The 25,921-nt window shown below is 39.6% G+C and overlaps 1 protein-coding gene across 1 annotated transcript; it reads right to left on the bottom strand.

Moving 5' to 3' along the window:
• Positions 1-202: 202 nt before the first annotated feature.
• Positions 203-24,751, bottom strand: LOC114688465 (solute carrier family 22 member 19-like). Its single transcript, XM_028863064.2, has 6 exons — positions 24,128-24,751; positions 22,811-22,914; positions 15,571-15,725; positions 15,301-15,469; positions 5,917-6,040; positions 203-322 (listed from the first exon to the last, which is right to left on the bottom strand). The coding sequence occupies exons 1-6, from the start codon at positions 24,527-24,529 to the stop codon at positions 203-205; spliced, it is 1,074 nt and encodes a 357-aa protein (XP_028718897.1). The 5' UTR covers positions 24,530-24,751.
• Positions 24,752-25,921: the final 1,170 nt, after the last annotated feature.

Below are 25,921 nucleotides of genomic sequence, written 5' to 3' on the forward strand. Positions count from 1 at the left end.
ACTGAGGTTCTCAGCATCAGTCTCTGGTGCTAAATTCAGTAGGTGGTTGGATGAACACACCCATCACTGTACAATTAGTCTGGGCTCGTATATTTAAAACCCTTTGACTACCTCCAGCTACAGAAATTCCTCATCTTTTATCTCCAAATATATCAGTGAGGAGTTTTATCTTCAAACTATTTTAACAGGCGCTACATGAGGCCTACCTCACAAGAGACAGGAGACATATCCGCTTGCGCAGGTTGGGTGTACGGAACAAGTCCCACAGGGAAGATTTTGTTTGTGAGGCCTCCAGCTCGTCCTTCATGGTGGTTCTTACAACCTTCAACAACAGCATTAATGAACTGTTTAGTTGTCACAAAATGATGGGCATTGTGGGTATACAGGCACCTGCAGAGAACTGTAGCAATAGCAATTGTTTCTGTCTAGTGAGAAATAGAAACATCAAAGAAGCCATGTCAGCTATAAAACTGGTGAGAAATGTGAACCCAACAACTAAAAAAAAAAAAAAAAAAAAAAAAAATTTAAGTGATTTCTGCAGTAAGGATATGTTAAGCAAGGAAGTATAGATAGATTCAGAACACCGAAGGTAGGGTGTACGTTAGAGATGCAGATTAGGAAGAAAAAAAAACAAGTGAAGACTCATTTAGATTAAGATCTACAGTGGTTTGACAGAGAAATGTGCCCCATAGGCTCAGGTCTTTGAACACCTGGTAGCCAGTTGGTGGCGCTGTTTAGAAGGTGGAAAGGCTTTGAGAACTCACAGCCTCACCCTACTTCCAGTTTGCACACTGATTTTGGCTTGCAGTTAAAGATAACACAGTCTCTCAGCTTCCTGCGCCAGCTCCCTGCTGCCATGCTCCTCCACCATTATGTATTCTCCTCTGGATCTGTAAGCTCAGGTAAACTTCTGTAAGCTTCTCTCGTCATGGTATTTTTATCACAGCAACAGAAAAGTAACCAGTACAGAACATATCAGGAAGTAGGCTGCTGCTGTAAAGAATCTGATCATGTTGGTTTTTGGAGGAATATTGAAGACTGTAGAGCTTTGGACTAAAAAAGCTACTACCGCTTTTTTAAACAGAGATGAACAGGCCATTCTAACAGGGGTCTGGGAGACAGCAGTGCTGACAGCGGTGCAGGTGGTGGCAGCCCAGTTGTTCAGGTGTCAAAGAGTAATATCAGCAGCTGGGCTACAGACCTCGGATAGGATACTTTGGCAAAGAATATGGCTGGTTTTTTGCCCAGATCCTGAAAATTTACATGAGACTAAATCAGTGGTTCTCGACCAATGGGTCATGATCCCTTTGGAGTTCAAATGACCTTTTCACAGGGATCACCTAAGACCATCAGAAAATAACAGATAGTTACATTACAGTTCATAACAGTAGCAAAATTACAGTTATAAAGTATCAACAAAAATAATTTTATGGTTGGGGGTCACCACACATGAGGAACTGTATTAAAGGGCTGCAGGACTAGGAAGGTTGAGAACCACTGAAGTAAATTAACAGGCAATAAACTAACTTCTCTAGCAAAGAACATTTCAAACCAGAGGAACGTCGAGTCTGCAGTGTGGTTATATTCCTGAAAGCTCTTCTGCAGCTTTACAGTGAAAAAGAGCAAGTGGAGCAAAAGAAATGCAGAATGTAAAGTTTGCAGAGGAAAAAATAAAAGATCACTAGGATGTTTTGCAACCAAAGCATGTGTTTAAAGAAAGGCTGTAATTGTTAAGATCAGAGCCATTAAGGAAAGTCTTCTTGCCCTTCTTTGAGACAATGGGAAATCTGCTAAAGAGCAAGACCTTACCATTTAAGCTTCCAGCTTGTAAAAGGAGAAAGCCTAAGAGAGAAAGCACTTGTTTCAACATAAAAAGCTGATGTAGTCAAAGGGGCCAGGGTCCATCCCAAGCTAGCACAGCCCAATGTGGCGGTATTGTACATGTAGTACTGGCTTTGAAGGCCTTAAAGATGCAAAAGTGTGGTGATATTTTATCTGTGTGCCCCAGTAAAGTTTATCTGAGGATCAGAGGAAAAAGCCAGCCACTATATTAAACACAGAAGTCAGGCAATGTTAGCACACACCTTTAACCCTATCACTCTGGAGGCAGGGATCTATCTGGCTCTCTGTGAGTTCAAGGCCACACTGGGAACAGAGACAGGTGTGGTGGCACATGCCTTAAATTCCAACACCAGTTAATCATAAAGGTCTGGAGGTCTGTACAGACAGACAGGAAGTGGCAGAGCTGAGCTGGAAGAGGAAGTGATGTAGCTGGGTGGAGAGGAAATGAGCTGGCAGAACAGAAAGATATATAGGAGTGGGTATACAAGAAGTAGGTCTCTTTGGAAGCTGCGAAGTTGGTGAGGTGAGGTTAGCTGTGGCTCTTCCTATTCCTTTGGTCTCTCAGGTTTTAACCCCAATATCTGGCTTCAGGTTTTTTATTTAATAGGACCTTTTAAGATTCAAGTTATAGCCGGGCGGTGGTGGCGCACGCCTTTAATCCCAGCACTCGGGAGGCAGAGGCAGGCGGATCTCTGTGAGTTCGAGGCCAGCCTGGGCTACCAAGTGAGTCCCAGGAAAGGCGCAAAGCTACACAGAGAAACCCTGTCTCAAAAAAACCAAAAAAAAAAAAAAAAAAAAAAAAAAAAGATTCAAGTTATAAGTCAGATTCTTCCTCTGTGCTTTCAAAAAGCCACTGGGACCAGCCAAATGTGTGCCAGTTCTGGAATCACTGCAATAAGTTCCTTAGAGTCTAGGAGGCCTTCAGAGTCCTTTGCATAAAGCTGTGAAAGGGAAGCCTGGGTTTCAGTGGAAACCCCAAGATACGGGAAGTACCAGGGCCATAAGACATCTGCCAAGGAGAGCTGAATACAGAGAGCTGAACAAGCCTAAAAGAGATGTATGTTGCAGGTGACAAGTCTGAAATCATAGAGCTAATCTAAGCCTTTGAAATTAAATGTCTAGACACTGGACATGGGACTACAGGATTTGGTGTTTGCTCTGCTATATTTTGGTCCTGCTTTAGTCCAGTGTTTTTTCACTATGCTCCCATTTCTCCCATTTAGAATGAGGATGTACATTCTATGCCATTGTATGTTAAAACTATATAACTTGTTTTGTTTTGTTTTAAATGGGGGTTACAGTTAAGAGATTTTCTTGAGTCTCAGAAGATACTTTGTCCTTTAGACTTTTGAACAATTCTCAAGACTATAAATGGCTTGTTTTCAAGTTTTAGGCTAAATTCATTTTACATTATGATATGGCCATGAACCCATGGAATCCAGAGAGTAGAATGTGGCAATTTCAATTAAAAATGTCCACCATAGCCGGGCGGTGGTGGCGCACGCCTTTAATCCCAGCACTCGGGAGGCAGAGCCAGGTGGATCTCTGTGAGTTCGAGGCCAGCCTGGACTACCAAGTGAGTTGCAGGAAAGGCGCAAAGCTACACAGAGAAACCAAAAAAAAAAAAATATGTCCACCATAGGCTCATATAACTGAACATTTGGTCCCCAGTTGATGATGCTATTTGGAGATGATATGGAACCTTTAGGAGGTGGATTCTTGCTGAAGGAAGTACATCACTGAGGGTAGGCTTTAGAAGTTTATAGCCTCACCCCACTTTCAATTCACTCTCTGTTTCCTGCTGCTATGCCTGTTTGCTGCCATGTCTCCCTCATCATTATGGACTCTCCCTCTGGAATCATAAACCAAGTAAACTCTTTATCACAGCAACAGAAAGTAACTAATATACTATTGTGTGATATTTTGATTGCATTCTGACAATAAAGTTTGCTTTGAGTCAGAGGTCAGAGCTAGCCACTAGCTGACCAAAATTAACCATAGAAGTTTTGGACTGAGGACAGATAGGAGACAAGAAGTAGTAAGGCAAGGCTGTGAGAGGATCTCAGGTCTTTTGGATGGACGAACAAAAAAGATAGGAGGTCACTAGTGGCTTCTCTGCCACTTCTCTGATCATTCAGGTTCTTACCTCAATACCCAACTCCCGATTTTTTTATTGATAAAGAATAATTAGATAAACGCTTCAATAAACTTTACTAGCTTTCTTCTTTTTATCTTGTCCAGAACACAAGCCCAGAGGATGGTGATGCCCTTTTTAAGGTAGTCTTCCTAGTTCATACTGATCAAGATGATCCTTTACAGTCATGCTCAGAAACCAAACTAATACAAATAACTCTCACAGGTATGCCTGAAAACTTGTATCCTAGGTGATTCTAGATCTTGTCAAGTTGACCATACCATTGCTTATGGTTTCCTACCAGAACTACCAGTAAGAATATATTACTAAATATATCACATGCCTTACTATCAGGATATAGAGAAATCAAGCTGACATTAAGCTTGAAAGTTTCTCCTGCTAGCTAGCATTCACAGGACTAGAAAGTGCTCCTCAGGCATCTGCAAAAGAATTTTCATCAACAATTTATTCAGCTGTAAATACTTGTGCCACACTATACATACCAGGGAAGGTATGTCTCCTTGGGCAATGCTGGCATCACTGCCATGAAATTAACAAGCCACTTTCTGATTGAAGTTGAGGCCCTGTACCACAGGAGAGAACTCATATCTGGTGCATTGAACCTAGGTAAAAACCCATAGCTGTACACATTATAGGCCTTAGTGGGAGAGTATGGTAGTCTGAATGAGAATGGCCCCCATAGGCTTATGTATTTGAATGCTTGGTCCCCACTTGGTGGAATTGTTTGGAAAGAATTAGGAGGTGTGGTCTTGTTAAATGAGATGTGTCACTGAGGGTGGGCTTTGAGGTTTCAAAAACTATGTCACTCCCAGTTAGCTAGCTTGCTCTCTTCCCACCTACCCTCTTTATCCCCTCTCCAGTGCCATGCCTTTCTGCCTGCTGCCATGCTCCACACCATAGACTCTAACCCTCTGCATCTGTATTCCCCCAAATTGAGTGCTTTCTTTTATAAGTTGCCTTGGTCATGGTGTTTTTTTCATGGTAATAGGAAAGTAACCAAAACAGGAAGCTACTGCTGCTGTTTTGGGAGCTGTTTTGTCTGGACATAAGGTACCAGTGCATTGCCATCTAAATATCTTTATTTGTGTCCATACAGCAGTGCTGCTCTCAGCTATGGTCAGCGCCTTTTTATAGTGGGTGCAGTTACTGCAAACTCAAAACTAGTCAAAGTGCTGAAAATAGGTGGCTATCGAGTGCTCGTTTTTAAATTGGACATCTGTATCACCACTCCCAATGCCTTATATGGCCATTCTATGGCTTAAACTCTTAGAAATTGTGGTTACCTGCCCAAGACCTGTCCAGATGGTCCATTCAACATTCCATTGTGGGAAGTAGAGAGGCTTGTAAGGTCATTCTCCTTCTTCAGGATTTATTGACCATTGCTAGATGGAAGGGGTCATAAAGGCCTACTGATCCACAAGACTGATAGTCAGTTAATGATTTCTGGGAGAAGAAAGACATTTTCTTCAACAGAATAGCCACTGTAAGTTGCCCACTGTCGTGTAAATAACATCTTACCCATGCTTCTAGAGTTAATCCTAATTTAACTTCTTGGTTCATACACAAAAAAGACATGAAAGTGCAAAAGGATTGTGTAAGAAGAGGAAGGGGATGAGTGGGAATGAGAGAAGAATAAGAGCAATGAGTGATAAATATGATAAAAATATATAAAATACATATATGAAAATGTATATAACACTCATCATTATGTATAACTAAGATATGCTAAGAAAAAGTTTTAAAATGAATAAAATCCTGTGGATAAGTTTTTAGAAATTAAGTCCAATAAGCAAAAGTCCCTCTTGAAATAAATATATGTATGCACTATGTATAATAGTGGCTTATTGCATTTTGACACCTAAACATATATGTATCAGGCTTGTGTTTCCTTTGTGTCGTAACAAGTCCATTATGCTCACCTCCATGGTTAGGATGTCTCCAGAATTCTTCACTCCATTTATGTGTGCAACTTTTCTAAGTTCCTTTAAGCTCTTTTGAGGTTTGTTGATCACAATCAGCCACCGAGCCGACTCTGACATCCACCTGCTCAAGAAGATGTTGAAAGTAAAATCAATTTTCATTTGGTCATTTCTTGCACCACATTTGTCCTTGGGTAGTTTTATTATTAGTCTAATGGTTAGTTCATTCTGTTATAGCAGTAAATATAATCCTATGTTGTCTGGTACCTTCACTAGGAAACAATTCACCCATGTAATACACCTGTACTTCTGGAATGCAGAACCAGAGTCATTTTGGTCTCCCTGCCATGATTTGAATGCAAATTTACATGGAGTTCACTGAACTGGAATATAAGGGACACCTATATAGCACTTTGCCTATGCAAAATGCAGGAATGCATTTATTCATATTTTTTCCTAAATTAAGAACCTCTGGAAAATTTTGCATAGTAATTATACCATCTGAATTGCATTCATTCCTACACCAAGAACCTGATGGTATCTAGCCACTCATTAAAGATGAACCTGACTCAGTTGCTCACCTATATAATGGGAACTTCAGTACTACAATGTTGATTGATGTGTTGTAAAGATTTAAATTATGTGAATGAGTCTGACAGATTTACTCCTTTGTCTATAAGAACTCATCTCACTGTATCAGACCTATAAGCACCTCCTAGAGTCATTTCTAACCTTCTCTGTTGATCTAATATTCTAACACTTTTTAAGTGTTTTTAAAAGAGGAAAGGGTATGATTTTTGCTCTGGGAGCTAAGCCCCACATAGCCTCTTGCACTAAATAGGGGTTCCCAGCTTTCCCTGCTCAGGCTCATTCAGGCAGCTCTGAAACTCACTGCACCAACCTAAAGAGGAAAATTACATCTCAATCATACTAAGACTTAGTCCTCTCCTGAATATTGTAAGTATCTCTAGTAAAAGAAAAGGCAGCCTGAACAAAAAAAGAGGAAGAAATAAACACTCAACCAACAAAGTTCTCCAACTGCTTCAGTCCCCACTCAGAAACAAGATAAACCAAGACAACATGACTCTTCCAAAAATTACTAATCCCAAAATAATGATCCATTATAAAAATGAGCAGAAAAAATCCCAGACAAATAATTCAACATAATTATCATAACTAGATTTAGCACTTCAAATAATATGTGAATATGCTCCAAGAGAAAAAAAAAACAAAGATAGAAATAAAATAAAGTCTATGCAAGATATAAAAACAGAATTCAGTGAAGAAGTAGAAGAAAAACAAAGCTGAAATGATGCTGAAAATGAAAAATTCAATAATTAATTCAAATAGAAACCTCAGTGGAACCCAGGCTGGCATCAAACTCATGATCCTCCTGCCTCTGCCTCCTTCAGCAAATCCTACTGGTGTGTGCCACTACAACAGGCTGTTAAGCTTAAATTTTTAGTTGGACTCCTAACAATGGGAATGGGGATGTCTCTAAATATTTTGCCTGCTTGTGGGACCTTTTTTCTCCTACTGGGTTGTCTTGATATGAGGACTTACGCCTAGTCTTACTGAATCATGTTATGCCACCATCAGTTGATGTCACTGGGAGGCCTGTTCTTTTCTGAAGGGAAGTGGAGGAGCAGTGGATGGGGGATGGAGGGCAGACTGAGAGGATGGAAGGGAGGGGAGGCTGTGGTCAGGATGTATTGTATGAGAGAAGAATAAACTAAAGTAAATAAATAACAATTTTGTAGAGAAAAAAACTCAGTAGAAAGCCTCATCAACAGAATGGATGATGCAGAAAATGAAGTGTTAGGGATGGAAGACAAGGTAGAAGAAACAGGTCATTCAGTGAAGGTCAATGATACATTTTTAAATATACATGAAAGGATTGTTGCTTGCAGAGTTCCACATTTTTGCCAACTTCAAAGGAAGCTGAGGGCCCATGAAAGGGCCTGTTTTTAACTCCAGGTTAATACTACAGGTGTGCTGGTGGCACACACCTTTAATCCCAGTGCTCATGAGTCAGAAGCAGACAGATTTCTGTGATCTTGAGGCCAGACTGGTTTACAAAGCTAATTCCAGGACAGCCAAGGCTTCACAAAGAAACCCTGTCTCAAAAAAAAAAAAAAAAGAAAGAAAGAAAGAAAGAAAGAAAGAAAGAAAGAAAGAAAGAAAGAAAGAAAGAAAGAAAAAAAGAGGGGGTGGAAGAGAGAGAGAGAGAGAGAGAGAGAGAGAGAGAGAGAGAGAGAGAGAGAAGAGAAAGGAAGAAAAGACTACAGATGTGTGGAAAGTTCCACATCTCCTAGTAGCTCTAGCAGTAGCTGAGAAACTAGGGTGAGCCAGATATGACTCTGGGTAAAGACCACAGGCATGTAAAGAGTTCCTTAACTCACAGCAAGAGCTGCAAACCCAGTCAAGAGGGCCTCACTGACACAGGACAATATCTGACCCTCAGAGAAACAATAGAACTAGATCTTCCAGCCCTAAAAACCAGTCCCAGAGAGAAAAGGAGCATCTCAGCTCTAGTAGGACTTTACTGAAACTTTTAAAGGAGACATAACTTTAGTAAATAAAAATGTAAAAGAATAAAGGAAAGCACAACCAACAAATTAACTCCAGATGTGCAAGTCCCATAACAGAAATAGAAATAAAGTGGAAGACCAACACAGCATTTCTCCTCCACAAGTCACTGCTCCCATAATAATGGCACCTAATTGTTGCAGAATATTTGTTTAACTATGCAAAGATGTGTTGCATTTGTTTACACTGTGGAACATTATTTTAACTATGTAAAGATATGTTGCGTTTATTTGTGTAAAGATGTGTTGCTGTTTCACCTTGCCTCTACGGCACCTGATTGGTCTAATAAAAAGCTGAACAGCCAGTAGTGAGGTGGGAGGTATAGGCAGAACTTCAGGGCAGGGAGAATAAGTAGGAGTAGGAATTTAGGCTCAAGGGAAGAAAGAAAAAGGAGATGACATGGAGATGCCAGGGGCCAGACAGACAGACACAGAGTAAGCAGAAAAGTAGGACATAGAATGAAGGAAATGTAAAAATCCCTGAAGCAAAATGCAGATAAATAGAAACAGGTTAAATTAAGTTAAAAGAGCTAGTAGGACAAACCTAAGCCAAGGCCAAGCATTCATAATTAATAATAAGTCTCCGTGTCTTTATTTGGGAGCTGGTTGGTGGCTCAAAGAAAATACCAACTACAAATGGCACCCAACAAGGTGCCCCAGTTTCCACATAGGGCCTGAGAAAGCTGAAGAAAAAAGAGAGGAAACAAGCTAAAGAACAAAAATAGAAAAAAAAAAAAAAGGATGTGGCTCCTTTAAGAGGCACTGCAGTACAGCCGAGCTTGGAGCAGCCAGCACACTAAGTAGAAACAGCAAACTGGTGGCCCAAAGAAAACGCCAACTCCGCCAAATGAAAATAACTTGGAAGGACTACTGAACAAAGAATTCAAAGGAATGATTATAAGTATGTTCAAACAAGTCAAAGGAGACATAAATACACTCCTAGAGAACAAAAACAAAGAGATGAAGGAATGAGGAGCTTGTGATGGCTTAAATAAGATGGTCTAAAGCACTCGAATAGTTGATCCCCAGTTGGTGGCGCTGTTTGAATAGGTTTAGAAAAATGTAGCCTTGTCGCTGGGGGTGGGCTTTAACAGTTTAAAGATTCATATTGTTTCTAGTTCAATCTCTTGGCTTCCTGTCTGTAATTTGAGATGTGAACCCTCAGTTTTTTCTAGAAGCCTCCATGCCTGCTGCCTGCTGCTACGATGGACTCTTAACCTTTTAGAACCATAAACCCTTCCTTCTGTGAGCTGCCTTGGTCATGGTGTTTTATCACAGCAGCAGAAAAGCAGCTAGTACAGAAGTCAATCCAACGAGTGAAAATAGAGACAGGATTACTGAAGGAAACCAAAACTGAAATAATGCTAGGATTGAAAAACTCAGTAAGCCAAATAAAAAACTCAGTAGCAACCCTCACTGATAAAATGGACATGTGACAAAAAAGAGTATCAGAAATGGAAGACAATGAGAGGAATTGGATCACTCAGTAAAAGTCAATAGTAGATTTAAAAAGAAGTAGGAACAGAAAGTGGAAAGGATCTGGACCGCCACGGAAAGACTTAACCTTCAGATTATGGGCACAGAAGAAGAACACCATAGCAAAGACATGAAGAATATTTTCAATAAAGATCATATCAGAAAATTTCTTAAACTTAGAGAAAAAAATGGTCCTCCAGGTATAAGAGGCCTACAGAACTCCAACTAGATGGGGCCAGGAAAAAGAAGGCCCCACAACATATTGTAGTTAAAACATTAAAAACACAGACTAAGAGAGAAAAGTCACATAATTTATAAAGCAAACCCATCAGAATAATTCCTGATTATCTCACAAAAACTTTTTGACCCAAAGGAGCTTGGAAAGATGTATTCCAACTTCTGAAAGACAACAATTATTCACCAAGAATATTATAATCAGCAAAACTATCTACTAAAATTAATGAAAAATTAAAACTTTTCATGATAAAAACGGATTTAAGGAATTTCTGACCACTGAGCCAGCTCTACAGAAGACACTAGAAGGAATATTTGCTCTCAAGACAAGAATGAATACACACAAGAAGTCACAGGGAATAAATGAACAATTTCAGAACAATTCATCTAAAGAGGTCTAAGAAAAGAGCATAAAAACAAAAAAATGACAGAAATAAATATACAAAATTCAATAATAATATTAGTGGTCTCAGTTCCCCAATAAAAAGACAGGGACTAACAGATTGTATTAGAAAGCAGAATCTCTTTTTGCTGCTTCCAAGTAACAAAACTTAAAAACAAAAATAGATATCCCCTTAGAATTAAAAAGTGAAAAGGTGGATTCTAAACAAATGGACCCAACAAACATGTAGGCATAGATAAATATTCTAATATCTGACTAAACAGATTTCAAAACAAAACTAATCAGAAGTGATAAAGTAAGTCATTCCATACTCATTAACATAATAATCCACCACAAGATACTATAATTCTAAATATATATGTGCCAAAAACAACGGCACTCAATTTTATAAAAGAAATAATATTAATTCTAAAATCCCAAATTGACTCCCATTCAGTGATAGTGGGTGACTTCAATACTCCAGTCTCTTCAGTACATAGATCAGAACAAAAAAATAAAATAAAATAATAACTGTTTTTAAAAACAAAAGAATAAGAGGCCCTCCAGCCACCAACCTGAGGCCCTCCCCCACTTTCTCAGTGCCTTCTACCCTTTCCCCAGTTCCCCATCCCTTCCTTGTCACCGTGTCCCAGACCTCAAATCAGGCAGAGACTCCCCTGCCAAACCAGAGGGACACCAGAAGTACAACCTCCAACTCCAATGGAGACACCCCCTCCCACCTCACCCTACCCAACTCTGTTCAACTACAGGCCACAGGCCAGAAGACCAAGAGGAAACAGAAACCAAGGAACAAAACACCAATCCAAAAATCACAAACCCAGAAACAGGCACCTAAACCTATAATCATCCCTAACTCAGATGCCTGGACCCTAGCATAAGAACACAATCAACAAAAGCCAAGGCAAAATGTCACTACCAGAGCCTAGCTAGCCTACTACAGCAAGCCCTGAATATTCCAACACAGCTGAAGCACAAGAAAAAGACCTTAAAACCAACTTTATGATGATGATAGAGGTCCTTAAAAGAGAAGTGAATAAATCCTTAAAGAAATCAAGGAAAAGACAAACAAAAAACTGGGGAAATGAGTAAATCCCTTAAAGAAAACCAAGAAAAGACAAACAAACAGTTGAAGGAAACAAATAAAACTGTTCGAGACCCAAAAATGGAAATAGAAGCAATAAAGGAAACAAACTGAGGGATTCTGGAAATAGAAAACCTAGGTAAGGAAACAGGAACTACAGACACAAGGATCACCAACAGAGTACAAAAAAAAGGGAAGAATCTCTTTATTTTGTGAAAGAAAAAGGAAGAATCTCTTTATTTTGGGAAAGAAAAAACATTAAAATTGTTCTCAATTTCACTAAGTCAATCATTTAAATGAGATAAGTTTTTTCTTTTATGTCTAACATATTCATGCATCTGTTTAAAACATAAACATGCTATAAATGTTAAGAGCTAACATATATGTTGCACCTCCAATATTTTAGGTGTTTTATTTATATGTAAAAATCTAAATTAAAAATTAGTATGAAATAACATAAAATAAAATGAACATAACAAGCATTTAGAGAACATTCTACTCAAACAATAAATAGCATACATCCTTTGCAGTGGCAGCCCATGGAACTTTCCTCAAAATCAACTACATATTAAGACACAAAGCAAACCTCAACAAATATAGGAAAACTTAAATAAACAACCTATATTCTATCTGACCACACAGAAATAAAGCTGAGTATCAATAGCAATAGAAACTACAGAGAGTACACAAATTCCTGGAACCTAAATAATGACTGGGAGGAAATCAAGAAGGAAAATTTTAATTGCTAAAACTGAATGAAATAAAAACACAACATACCAAAATCTATGGAACTTAATAAAGGCAATCCTAAGAGGGGACTTTGTAGTACAAGTGCCTATATCAAAAAAATTTGAGAGATTTCACGCTAATAATTTAATGGTGTATCTTAAGGCCTTGGAAAAACAAGAACAGACCAATCCCAAAAACAGTGGATGGAATAGATAATCAAAATCAGGGCCAAAATTAATTAAGAAAAGAAAACAAAAACTTAGAAAGACAAGCAAGATTGGCAAACCCTTAGCCAAATTAATCAAAAGAGGGAAGTGACCCAAATGAGGAAAATTAGAAATGAAAGTAGAAACATTATAACAGATACCAATGAAATTCAGAAAATCATGGGGACATATTTTTAAATCTCTTGTCCATTAAATTGGAACATCTAAAAGAAATGGACAAATATCTAGTTGCATGAAACATAACAAAATCAAGCCAAGATGAAATAATTTAAACAGGTCCATAGCCAGCAATGAAATTGAAGCATAAATAAAATCGTCCTGACCTAAAGAACTCTAGGCCAGATGCATTCAGCACAGAATCCTACCAGAATCTCAAGGAACTAACACCAATACTTTTCAAATTATTCCATAAAATAGTTAAGGAAGGAACACTTCCAGACTCTTTCTACAAAGAATTATTGATGTTTTGCTGTGGGCTCAGATTGTCAAACTCAGTTTATATTCATTTTGTCGTTAGTTAGACAAACTTGTTGTTGAAGAGGGCAGCGGTTAATGCAGAGCATCATAACTCTTCAGGATGTTGAGAATAAGTGACTGAGTTCTCAGCCATAGATGGGACATCTCTATCAACACTTCCCACCCAGGTTCAGGGAAAGCGGTGAAAGAGGAAACAGGAAGAATGTAAGCACTAGAAGGTGGAAAGGAGAGCTGTGGAATGCTTTCCTCTCAACACAGCATGGCTGTTTTACCTGATCTCACAGCACACAAGATCAAGCCAGTTAAAAATTCTAGCAGGAAGGGGGATGGGCACCCCAAGTTCCACCCCTAGCTTAGGATTTATTGGCAGTTGATGGCTATTGGAAAAGAGAAAGTCACTTTAGGAATGTGGTCACTGATAGCTTCCTCCATAACCCAGCGGATGACCCTACACCCAGGAGCACATGGGCAGTGCTCATTGGACTCAGAGAGATAAATATGTAAGTATAAATAGTACATAAAGCTGGGAAGATGTGATTGGGGTCCTGGTGGGGGCTGGAAGGGGATAGTGAGGTATGGATGTGATCAAGATACATTCTATTCAAGTATACAGTGTATACATGAAAACTTCAAAGAATAAACTTTTTGAAAATTTGAGATACATACATCGTATTTGGATATCTAGTAAAAATTTTAAACTGTCAAACCAAAAAAAAAAAAGTGAGACAGACTTGGTAGCACACACATTAAATCCTAGCACGAGATGGGCAGAGGCAGATGGATCTCTGTGATTTCACGGCCAGGATGGTTTACAAAGCAAGTCCCAGGACAGCCAGAGCTGTGTGGTGAGACTCTGTCTCAAAAAAAAATTTTTTTAATTAAATTAAAATTTAAAAAATGGAAAGGAAAAAAAAGGGTATGTAAAGAACAAATAAGATGAATGAGTCATTCTGCCTACCGTTGTTTTTAAGATTTTCTTTTTATTTGCTTTACTTTTATGTGAAAGGGTGTCTTGCCTGTTCGTACTTCTGTGTACCACAGGAATGCATGTGAAGAAGAGAGCATCAGATTCCCTGGAAGTGGATAAGTGGTTGTGAGCTACTATGTAGGTGCTAAGTATCAAACATTGGTCCTCTGGAAGAGCATCCAGAACTCTTAACCACTGAGCCATCTCTCCAGGCCCCTGCCTACAGTTTTAATCTAAAGAAATCATGTATGTTCTTCTTTCATTAAACAGTGAGGATAAATTTACTTCCTATCTTTTATCCATATCACCTGCAAAGATAAATGTCACAACAGTTTCCAAAATGTTTTTCTTTTTACAGTTACTCATACAAACTACAGTAACAGCAATCGAATCTTTAAAGATTTTCCTGTAATGAAATGAAATATTTTTGCAAAAATTCTATTATAACCTGAGTAAATAAAGCTTGGTAGCAAAGACACACAGAAAGACCAAGAACATTCTGATAAGGACTCATTGCTACTCTCTCTTTTATAGGGTAGTTTTTTTTCCTAGTAAATAAAATTAACTTATCTATAATAAAGTTTAAATATCAAATAGTACACATTTTTATTAAGTATACCATATTTAATAGTGATACTATGTATGTATTGAATATTCTTCCTCAGAAATTACCAATTTTCCATAGTATGAATACAGGGGATACATTTTATCCAGTTATTAATAAAAATCAGAACTCACAATTAGAAACTTCATATAAATAATGAGTTCTCAGTATAACTATATCTCTTGTTATACATGTATATAATTTTATAAAAATACTTATAATCAGGGCTGGAGAGATGGCTCAGGGGTTAAGAGCATGGGCTACTCCTCCAGAGGTCCTGAGTTCAATTCCCAGCAACCACTTGGTGGCTCATAACCATCTATAATGAGATCCAGTTCCCTCTTCCAGCCTGCAAGCAGAACACTGTATACATAATAAATAAATAAATCTTTAAAAAAAATACTTATAATCTTAAATTCAAGTTTAATTCAGTATCCTTGGTTCATCTGAGAGTCCTGCTTGTCCTCATGTCACAAAATACAAAGTGGAGCACACGCTGTCAGGTGCAGACCAAGAACAAATGCATTTCTTTTGTCCTGATTCCATGTGCATTGTCATCCCAGGATTCCATAAGACAGAAGAGAAAGGAAATTCATACCTTGTGGGTACAAGTAAGAAAAATATTGGTACAGACAGTGCCAGCTGGATGTGGTGCCAGGATTGAACAGCAAAAGCCAGGCCTGCCAATGTTACCTGCCCAGTCGCTGCAGCGCATAGCAACAGTGCTGTTGCCATGGCTTGGAATTTAGGTTTCGTCCATTCTATTACTGAAAGAAAAGAAAATGAATCTTGACTTCCAATTAAGGTGGGAAGGACATCCAGGTCAAAACCAAAGCTTGGAAAATGTCCATCAAAAGCTTTGACTTACTGAGCAAGCCACTGTTCGTCGAAAAAGTTGAGACGGAAACCCCTGCCAGGAAACGTAGTATGCAGTAGATGAGGAAGGTGGGGGCAAGTGCTGCACAGGTTTCAGTGACAGCTGCTTGCAGTAAAGCACATATGAAGAGTAACCTCCTCCCAAACCTAAAGGAAAGGGAGGATTAGATTATGGGAACAGTGCAGTTGGCATACAAATTGAAGACACTTTAAAATGATAATCAAAAAGTAACCAAGAGTATATCCTGCAAAGCTACTTTCTGTGCTTGTAAACAGTATGAACCAAAGCCTTCTCTCTGATTTGTTACCAGTATTTTTCCTACTAATTCAAGCCACAAGATGGGTATAGAACATTGGAGTTTTAACATAATATAAATACCTCTTACTAAATTATGCATTTAACATGTATACTTGTTCCGTTGCTATGACAAAATACTTGATACTTGATTAAACCAACTTCAGGGGAGAAGGATTTGACTTTGGCTCACAGTTCCACATAGTACACACATCGTGGGGGAGGCATGGTGTAGTGGTTCCATGGTAGCAGGAGAATGTAAGAGTTTCTCACATGGTGACTGACCCCGGCAGCAGAGTTCAGACTTAACCTAGAAGGTGCTATCGCCATCAGGTCTACTGTGAAAAAAACCCAACTCAACTCTACCAGTCAGCCTCCACCACCAAATGTTCCATAACTTCCCAAAAGACTTCCATCGAGTAGAGGACAAAGAATTCTGTGGGTGATACTTCACATTCATACCAGAAAAGAATAGATTACACACAGTATTTCATATTGTTATCAAAATCAGCACTTGGGCATCCAGGACCTCAGTGCCTGTGATTAAAGTGGTATCACAGAACATCTGTGAATATCTGATGGTAGCCTGTATCAAAGCTTCTCTCTGCTGAGTTTAGATTTAATGACCCTGAACAACACTGCATTTCCTTGTGCAGGTATTTAAAAGTCACGATGCAGGCATAAGAACTAGTACAAAGGTCTAAAGAAATAATTAAGCCAGATGAAGAATGAAGAAATACAAAACAGAAAGAACCAAAAAATCAATATTCAGAGTTTTATTGCCAACTAGAAGAGAAATCCTTTCTGACCAGTTGAACAAAAGCATGTGTACTGATTTTTACATACGTTGGGTAACTAGGGAACCACTATGTGGTATCTGCTACTCTCGACAGCATATTTACATTGTGACATTAATTATACATTCTATTTTATGCACATTTATATAACATATTCATAATTCTTAAATGTGTGCTTCAATTTAGAACAAGGAATGAATTTAAAAAAGTGGTGTTTTAGATGAAATGATAAAATGATAGTCTTGGTAAAACTTGGTCAGTCAAGCCAGGCGTTGGTGGCACACGCCTTTAATCCCAACACTCAGGAGGCAGAGCCAGGCGGATCTCTGTGAGTTTGAGGCCAGCCTGGGCTACCAAGTGAGCTCCAGGAAAGGCGCAAAGCCACACAGAGAAACCCTGTCTCAAAAAAAAAAAAAACACTTGGTCAGTCAAAACAATACTTAGGTATATCATATAAAGTATACATATTCTCATAGGAAAGAATCATCTATAAAACTGGTAAATGTTCTACTTCTTAGACAGCAAACCTTTAGTGGTAACCTAGTTGTCTATTCCCAGAAGAAGGCTCAGGACACTCATTATGGATTCCCACTATGAAGCACCATGTAGCAATTAGAAAAAATAAACTAAAAGTACAGAGATATATAGGTATCCCAACAAACAGAAAAAGTTGCACCAAAGAAAAAGAATGTTGAAACACATGGTCCCTAGATGGTGGCATTGTTCTAGAACCTTTGGAATATGGGGCCTCATTGGAGGAAGTGCTTCTCTGAAGACTTTGAGTAGAGAGCCTGGCACCAATCCTTATCCATTCTCCCATTCGAGTCTGCAGTATGTGAGTAGATAGCCTCCATCCCTTGTCACCATAGCCCCTAACCCCTCATTCCATTGTGTCTTTCCAACATGATGACTGTATCCTCGAGCAGGTGCAAAACCAAAATACAAAGAACAACTGGCCATGGGGTGCTCAACCCAACTGATGCATCTACAATACAACCACTATGCCTAGGGCTCAGAAAACATCACAGAAGAGGGATAGTATGATTACAAAAGCCAGAGGCCAGAATAATTGTCTTCTATCTACAACAGGAGCTGTACCCATAAAATCTGAAGAATATGGTCACCTAAATAAGACTAGCACAGTGACAGCACCAGTTGTCACGTCAACATGGATGGGGAAATCTCATAAGACCCCACCCCTAGTTGAAGAGCTATAGGCAATTAATGGCTGCTGAGAGAGGGGAACCAGTCTTCTTCAGGGATTATAGGTTATCCAATCCCAAGTAGTCAGCCCTAAACACGCACAAACAAGCAAAACTAAATGGACTCAGTAGGTTATATTTATATGTGGGTGTGTACACATGTAAAATAATAATTAAAGAAAAAGAGGTCATGAATTTGAGAGATAGTTTGAGGAACACAGGAGGAGTTAGAGGAGGAGGTGAAGAAGTGATATAAACAGTACTCATGTATAAAATGCTCAAAAATTAAAACTTTTTAAATTGAAAAAACCCTTTCTTAATTTTCTCTTGTCAGGAGTTTGCTAACAGAGATTAGGAAAGCCACTAATATGGAACACACCCGAATGATCTCTTATTAATAGGGGATATTAGATGTTTGAAATCTAAAAGATCATTATATGTATGAATACTTCTTTCCTCATTTCAGATTCTCTTTATTTTTTTCTGTTTGTTTGGGCTTTGGTTTTTTGGGTTTTTTTTTGTTTTGTTTTGTTTTTTCCTATTTGCTTGCTTGCTTGCTTGCTTGGTTAATTTTTCTGGTTTTTCAAGACAGGGTTTCTCTGTGTAACCTGGAATGTCAGGGTACCTCTTCCTACCTTCTTTGTTTTGAAGATTGACTTTACACTCTGACATTTCTTGAAGACTAATAAATAATTCTAATCAAACATTAACAATTCTAATGAAAAGGTCAAGATAATAAGAATGGATTCAAAACAAAGATCAAAATTTAACTAGCTCTTTGGCTAAACAGAAGAAAAATGATCAATTGACATATTCCATGTAAACTGTAAGAATAAAATGGCTGCACCAAAGGCTCAGGGACCATTAAGGAAGACAGAACAGAGAGATTGTTAAGAGCCAAAGGTCAGAAAGATTGGAGCAAAACAGAGTCTTCTAGACTAAATAGGACACTGTACTCATCAGCTTGCAGCATCAGTGGTTGACTACAAAAGACCTGCACAGTTCAAGCAATCAACACTTCAGCATGAAGTAGGGAGGAGCTCATGAGTCCCTAACCCTAGCTGAGATGCTATTAACAGCTGAGGGCTTCTCAAGAAAGGAGACTCAGTTTTCTTTAAGGGTATGGACTCCAGTAGGTAGACCATTCTACAGTGAATGGCCCCACACCGAGGACAGCACAAATTGTAATCAACAGCTTATTTTTTAAAGGAGCTCAGGAGAACACAAAGTTGGGAGAGAGTGTGAGGTTGGGAATACATTTGGAAGGAGTTAGGGAGAAGAGTGAAATGAATATGATATAAAAAAAATGCATCATATGCATATGTGAAATTCTCAAAAGCTAGCAAAAAATTATATTCCTAAAAGGATATGATGGCTGAAGAGGCTATGTTAATTTTAGAGAGAAATAGATTTTAAAACAGATGTTTGTCCAGGTATGGTAGTATATACCAGCAATTCCAGATACTAGGACATTGAGGTACAAAATTATTATCTGAAGACTATTCTGGAACACACATAGCATTTGCTAAGGTGGGATATGTAGTGAGACACTGTGGGAAATCTACCCTCCCACATTCCCTCCATCCCCAACAATCTTGGTTGTTGTCTTCTAAGGGAGGGTAATTCTACTGTGTCCAAGTAGAACAAGAAGTCAAAGTTAATCTTGAGCATAGTTCAAAAAAGCAGCAGTGTGAAAGTGTGCCTCCAATATCTGAACTTAGAGGTCCTGAGGTACCATGTTCCTTCTGCTTGCCCTCCCCTGGGGTGGTCTTTGGGTGTCTTCCTTCCTGGCAAGGAAGAGGCTTTCTTGGAAGCTGTCTTCACCCACAGTTCAGTCTTATACAGTTAGACACACACATAGTGTAAAGATGTAAGTACTCACGAAGTTGACAACACACTAAGTAGAGGCAAAGGTGCCTATTGGATGTTCCTCAGAGAGAAGCTCTGTAGGAGCCAGCTAGAACCTGCTGAGACCAGCTCTGCTGTTTCCCTAATCCCTTTGCTGCCTCTTCTCCAGTTACCTCACACCCAGCTGCCAGCTCCTTTACTGGCTTCCTTCGTGTTCCTGGTGTTGGGAAACACTACATTAACTCCAAAATTTGTTTTAGCCATAATAATTTTAGGTTGGGGAAATCTGAGGGAATGAGGATTGTAAATTCAAGGCCACCCTGGGATATATAGTTTGTGGACAGCATGTGCTACACAGTGAGATACCTTCTTTAAAATAAATAAAATAAAACAATCCACAAATAATAAGATGAATAAATATTTTAATGAGTCTTCATTGAGAAAAGGAAGTACAATTTACAATGCTGAATCTCAAATTCACATTTACATAAACAGTACTTTCAAATACACACAATAAAAACAAACTTAAAGGAAAAATAGTTTAGTAGAGTGAGAGATTTTAATATTGCTCTTGTAATTAATAAAAAAGCAAAGAATATACCACAAGACTTGAAATGCATGAGTGAACATTACTTCCAACCAAAAGTATTTGTTTGGCATTTACACAGCACTGTTCCATGAGGAGCAGCTTACAAACTTGCTACAGTCTGGTGTGCATCCAGGAGTCAGACTTGGACAATTACTCTCTGGCCTGATGGTACTAAGAGGGACCTTTCAGATTTTGTTAACTGTGAGTGGGGATGCCCTAGGCAGAATGGCTATCATCAGGAAATCAGAAAACAAATGTTGAACATAATGTGGGAAAAAGAGGAACATTTATTCACTGCTGGTAGGGGTACAAATTAGTACAACCAATATGAAAATTGGTGGGAAGTTCCTCAAAAAATTAAAATTAGAACTATCATATGACCTATCCATGTAACTCCTAGGCATAGACCCAAAAGACTCCATATCCTGCCACAGAGACATTTGCTCATCATTTTTATTGTTGCTATATTTGTGATAGCAAGAACATAGAACCAGCCTAGTTGTCCATCAACAGATAAATCAATAATGAAAATGTGGTACGCGCACATGATGGAATATTCTTCAGCTGTAAAGAAATCATAAGATTTGCAGGAAAATAGGTGGATCCAAAAAGTATAATATTAAGTGAGGTCACCCCACCCCAAAAAGAGCAAACTGCACATTCTTCCGTATATGAGGATCATTGCCTGTAATGCATATATATATGAAGAGGTGTTAAGTCTAAAAAAACCAGAAAAGAGGCCAAATATTTGGTGATGGGGAAGGATGAGGGTGGGAAAAAGACAATGGGACATGAAAAGGAAAAGAATCTAGGAGTCAGCAACAGGGAGGGGCATAGAGACTGCGGGAGGGGATGTGGAGGAAAAAGAACCACACAAACACACTTTGTTTGAAATATCATGTGGGGCTGAGGAGATGGTTCAATGGGTAAGAACCCAGCTGTTCTACCAGAGGACACAGGTTCCATTCCCAGCACCCACATGGCAGCTGACAACCATCTATAACTCCAGTTTGAGGGTATCTGACACTATCTTCTGGTCTCCATGGGCACCAGGCACACACAGAGCACAGACAGGCAAAACACCCACACACAAAGAATGTATTAATAGTACCTAACACTGTGATGACTTCTTTTAAGGGGACTATATGAAGGGTGAGAGGGATTGGTTTGAGGCACCTGAAAATGAGTGAAGGGGGGCAGTTGGTGTGAGTATAAGGATATACTGCTGACAACTGTGAAATCGTCAAAGAACGATTAAAAGATATTCTTTAAAAAAAAAAAATATGAGGCAGGCAGTGGTGGCACACGCCTTTAATCCCAGCACTCGGGAGACAGAGGCCAGCAGATCTCTGTGAGTTCAAGGCCAGCCTGGTCTACAGAGCAAGATCCAGGGCAGCCAGAGCTACACAGAGAAACCCAGGCTCAAAAACAATAATAAAAAAAATGAGAGTGGAGCCCTCATGAATGGAATCAGTGACCTTATGAGAGAGGTGCAGAGCCAGTGAGATGGTGAGGTGGCTAAAGACACTTGCGGCCCATGCCTGGCAACCTCAGCATGCCCTTCAGCTGCCATGTAGAGATGAAGGGAGAGAACTGACTCCAGAAAGTCGTCCTCTGACCTCCACATTGCAAGTCGTGGCACACGTGCTTACACACACCTCATGTACATATGTCCACAGTGATAAACCAAATGTTTAAAGTTAAAATAAAAGAAGCACCATGGAGCTGTGTGCAACCTGTACTATCTGAGGGCCCAAGTGTATGCCACTTCTGCCACAGGAAAAGGCAGCACCTCGCTTGGCAGAAATGGCCATCTATTTAAAAAGAGGTGGGTTTTTTTTTTTTTCAGTCACCAGATCTAAGTTATGCCACAAACTACGATGACAGTTGTCATTAGGTGATTTGTTTCATATGCCTAAAAGTGTGACCTTTAGAAATCATCTTTGGCAGAAGCAGAAATAAAAGTGACAGACATAGCTGCCCAACACACCAATGACACCATAGGTATCAAAGGACATTCCATCACTGTGCTTAAGAAGTAAAGACATAATGTCCCTTCTCTGGGCACCACAGCTGTTCAGTGAGGTGTCCAGGAGGGAGAAAGCACAGCTCCTCTGGGAAGAGTGTCAAAGCTGTTGTCTGTATTTGAATATTCAAATAGGATGAAAACAATGTGTTGCCCATCTTGGTCTCATTCCCATAGTTGACTGTTTCTCATATCTCTCAACCATGCTGTGACACTTTCTCTCTACTCCCCATCTTGAAACACCCCCATATCTCATGGAGAGGCTATTCCTGTGTCCATACAACACATAGACTTCTATTCAGACAGCACTCATCACACTGAGTGAAATTTCCATTTTTGTTTGTGGTTCTTTAGAATCAAAGATACAGCTAGAAGAATATAATTTGCAATGGCTACCTCATTCATAATGAATGAATGACTCACAAAGAACTGAAATAACCATACACAGAGAGAGCCATAAACCAGAGACACTCACCTGTCCGTTAAGCGGCCATAGATGATATTTCCTACTAACATACCAGTCAAGAATAGAAACTTAGCTATTGATTCCAGCGACTGAGATTCACACACCAAGTCCCACTGGAAGATATGGAAACCAGCAAAGTTAGACTTATACCCTGTCAGTCAGACTATATCAAAATGCTTCAATGTGACCCTCAAGCCTCATTGTAGCAGACCCCTAAACTCCTCTGCCATTTCAATACCACCTGATTTCTACAATCTTGATCTCAGTTTAAACACACCTGGCTCCAGGAATCTTTCCCTAGTAACTAGGACCTAGTTCTTCAGGTTGTACTACTGACTTTGTAGCCCATGCTAAGAAATTCTCAAATTTGGCCATATACTGTAATAATTTGATAGCCTTAAAAAATGTACTGGAGCCAGGTGGTGGTGGCGCATGCCTTTAATCCCAGCACTCAGGAGGCAGAGCCAGGTGGATCTCTGTGAGTTCGAGGCCAGCCTGGTCTACAGAGCGAGATCCAGGAGAGGCACCAAAACTACACAGAGAAACCCTGTCTTGAAAAACAAAGACAAAAAAAATTGCTGGATCCTATACCTGAGCACAGCCTCTCATATCACTCTGAGAGCAGAGTTTGGATATTGACTTTATAAGATTAGATGATGATGATATGATGATGATGAAGAAGAAAAGAAAGGAAGAAAGAAAGATGATAGATGATAGATAGATAGATAGATAGATAGATAGATAGATAGATAGATAGATAGATAGATAGATAGATGATAGATAGATAGATAGGATATAGATATAGATACAGATATACATTAGATATAGATATATTGACAGTACTGAAGTTGTATCCCAAGGCCATGTGCACAGCCCCATTCTACCCTGTCACAGAAAGTAAAGTATTGAGACTTTTTAGAGTGATGGGGATTGAACCCTGGGCTCACACGTGCCACAAGTGTCATACCAGCAAGCCATACTCCCAGACAGCCCACTATGCTTCTGTTCAATCTCCTAGATATTTCTTATTTGAAATCCAAGCTGAAAAATAAATACTGACTTGTATTTATAAAAAAAAAAAGCACATGAATTATTTGCTTAAACTGATTTGACACATAAGAATTACTTTTTAAACTGTAGTCATCCCCTAGAGTGAAATAAGCAGGAAAATAAGTCCTTTTCATTTTTTTGAATAGGTGTTTCACATTTAACAGATAAGTAATCAACATTGGCTAAAAGATTAAATCTAAGCTCAAAACATGTGCACTATTCGTGCTATTGCTAAACACCCATCATGAACTGATGACAAGAAATGAAGTCACTTACCTCAGTCACAATGGTGGAGAGGAAGGTGCTTTGGTCGTATACCCAGCCATCCACACAGGGCTCTGTGTCTGGCTCTGTCACATTGGAGAAGGTGCCATTCAGATGAAGGAGATGCCACTGTGGTTGGACAAAGCGACGGCACTTATCTGGCCTCAGGTTGGAGTCCAGGGGGATGGAGACCCTCAGGAGGTCATCTTGGCTCAGAATCCCACTTTCATTATCAGAGACAGTAGCATTGTCAAGGATGGGGACCCAGCATCGATGACTGGGTATGGCTGCAGTGAAGTTCTCCAGTAGAGAATGAGGGGCCATTATGACATTGCAGATCAAAATGAAAGTCATCTGAAGGATCTGGAATCTCCCCAGGCTGCCAACTTGATCCAGGAGATCCTGAAAGGCCATCGAAGACAAAGAACTATGTCCAAGGGAAGGCAAGAACAATTGCTCCTGGGTGACTCCAAAGGTTTTAACGAGTTCTGTTTCACTGTACAGTCGATCCTGCCCCTCCTCCCTTTTGCACCAAGGCCATAGAACAGCTATCCCTTAATGAGTTAGGTGTTAGGTAGGGAGCTGCTTCCTTTAAAGTCACCAAGAGGAACATTCTGCTGAGTTGTTTTCTGTAATGAATCTGTTAAAGGTTTACTTTGTGAGAAACTTAGTGCACAGCCCCTGTAGACATTGGTCTACAAATGCTGTGAAAAAATAAACAAGAGCTAGCCTGTTATGCAACATGCAGTCCTTTACAGAATATGTACTTTTCCAAACTCAGAAGTTAGGTGTTTTTCATTTTCCTAATCTGCTCAATATTCACCTTGGTTAATACATATAATAAAAAGAATCAGAAGCTAAATTAACGGAAATGAAGTATGGAACAATTCTTGAACTTTGCTATCTGACCTTCTTCAGGTCCAATGCCCATGAACTCCCATTATAAATATATACTCAGATGGTAGGAGGGTGAGCAAGGGCATGGTGTTAGATCTCAAAGAAACCCAGGACAAGTCTCCCTCAGTACATGTGGCTCCTCCCAGCACTCATCACCCCACCCTACCCTAAACCTCTTCTCCCAGGGACTGGGCTTCTACTTCCCTTCCCCCATCTTTTGAGCCCTGTACAACTCAGCCATTTTGAGCATGCAGTCTCTTTGTCTCTTGGTGTTCTTGGTTCCTAGGTGTTCTCATGGCCTGGTTCAGTCTGCTGGCCATGTTCAGTCTGGACTCTTCCAGATGCCTCTGGCTGTTCTCTCCCTCAGATCTACAATAAACCCTTCTCCTCCACCATACCTTGAAGCACTCGTGTCTTCATTTTTTCATTCATCTGGTGCCAAAACAGCAGGAGTGACATAAATGAGCTCCCTTCCAAGTAACTCAGCCTCTCTGAACCAAGCTGCTGGTTTGATTCCCCTAAGGTATTGTGGTTGTTTGAAAGAAAATGGCCCCCAAAGGGAGTGGCACTATTAGGACGTGTGGCCTTCTTGGAGTAGGTGTGGTCATGTGGGAAGGAGTGTGTCCCTGGGGAGGTGGGCTTTGAGGTCTCATATATGTTCAAGCCATGCCCTTGAGTCAGTTCACTTACTGTTGCCTGCATATCAAGATATAAAACTCTCAGCTCCTTCTCCAGCACCATGTCTGCCTGAATGCTGCCATGTCTTACCATGATGATAATGGACTGAACCTCTGAACTGTAAGTCACATGCCAATTAAATGTTTTCCTTTATAAGAGTTGCCATGGGAGATACCAGCCCCCAGGTCCTATCCTGCCCCAGACTTCCCTTCTGGACCAGAGCTCCCATTC

Source organism: Peromyscus leucopus, unplaced genomic scaffold, assembly GCF_004664715.2.
Source record: "Peromyscus leucopus breed LL Stock unplaced genomic scaffold, UCI_PerLeu_2.1 scaffold_1377, whole genome shotgun sequence".
NCBI classification, from domain to species: Eukaryota; Metazoa; Chordata; class Mammalia; order Rodentia; family Cricetidae; genus Peromyscus; species Peromyscus leucopus.

Excerpts from the sequence above, each read along its gene's own strand:
- LOC114688465 (XM_028863064.2), bottom strand. The coding sequence starts at position 24,529 with ATGGCCTTTCAGGATCTCCTGGATCAAGTTGGCAGCCTGGGGAGATTC. Across the intron at positions 15,726-22,810 it reads TATGGCCGCTTAACGGACAG|GTTTGGGAGGAGGTTACTCT; the intron begins GTGAGTGTCTCT and ends CCTTTCCTTTAG. Across the intron at positions 15,470-15,570 it reads GACGAACAGTGGCTTGCTCA|TAATAGAATGGACGAAACCT; the intron begins GTAAGTCAAAGC and ends CTTTTCTTTCAG.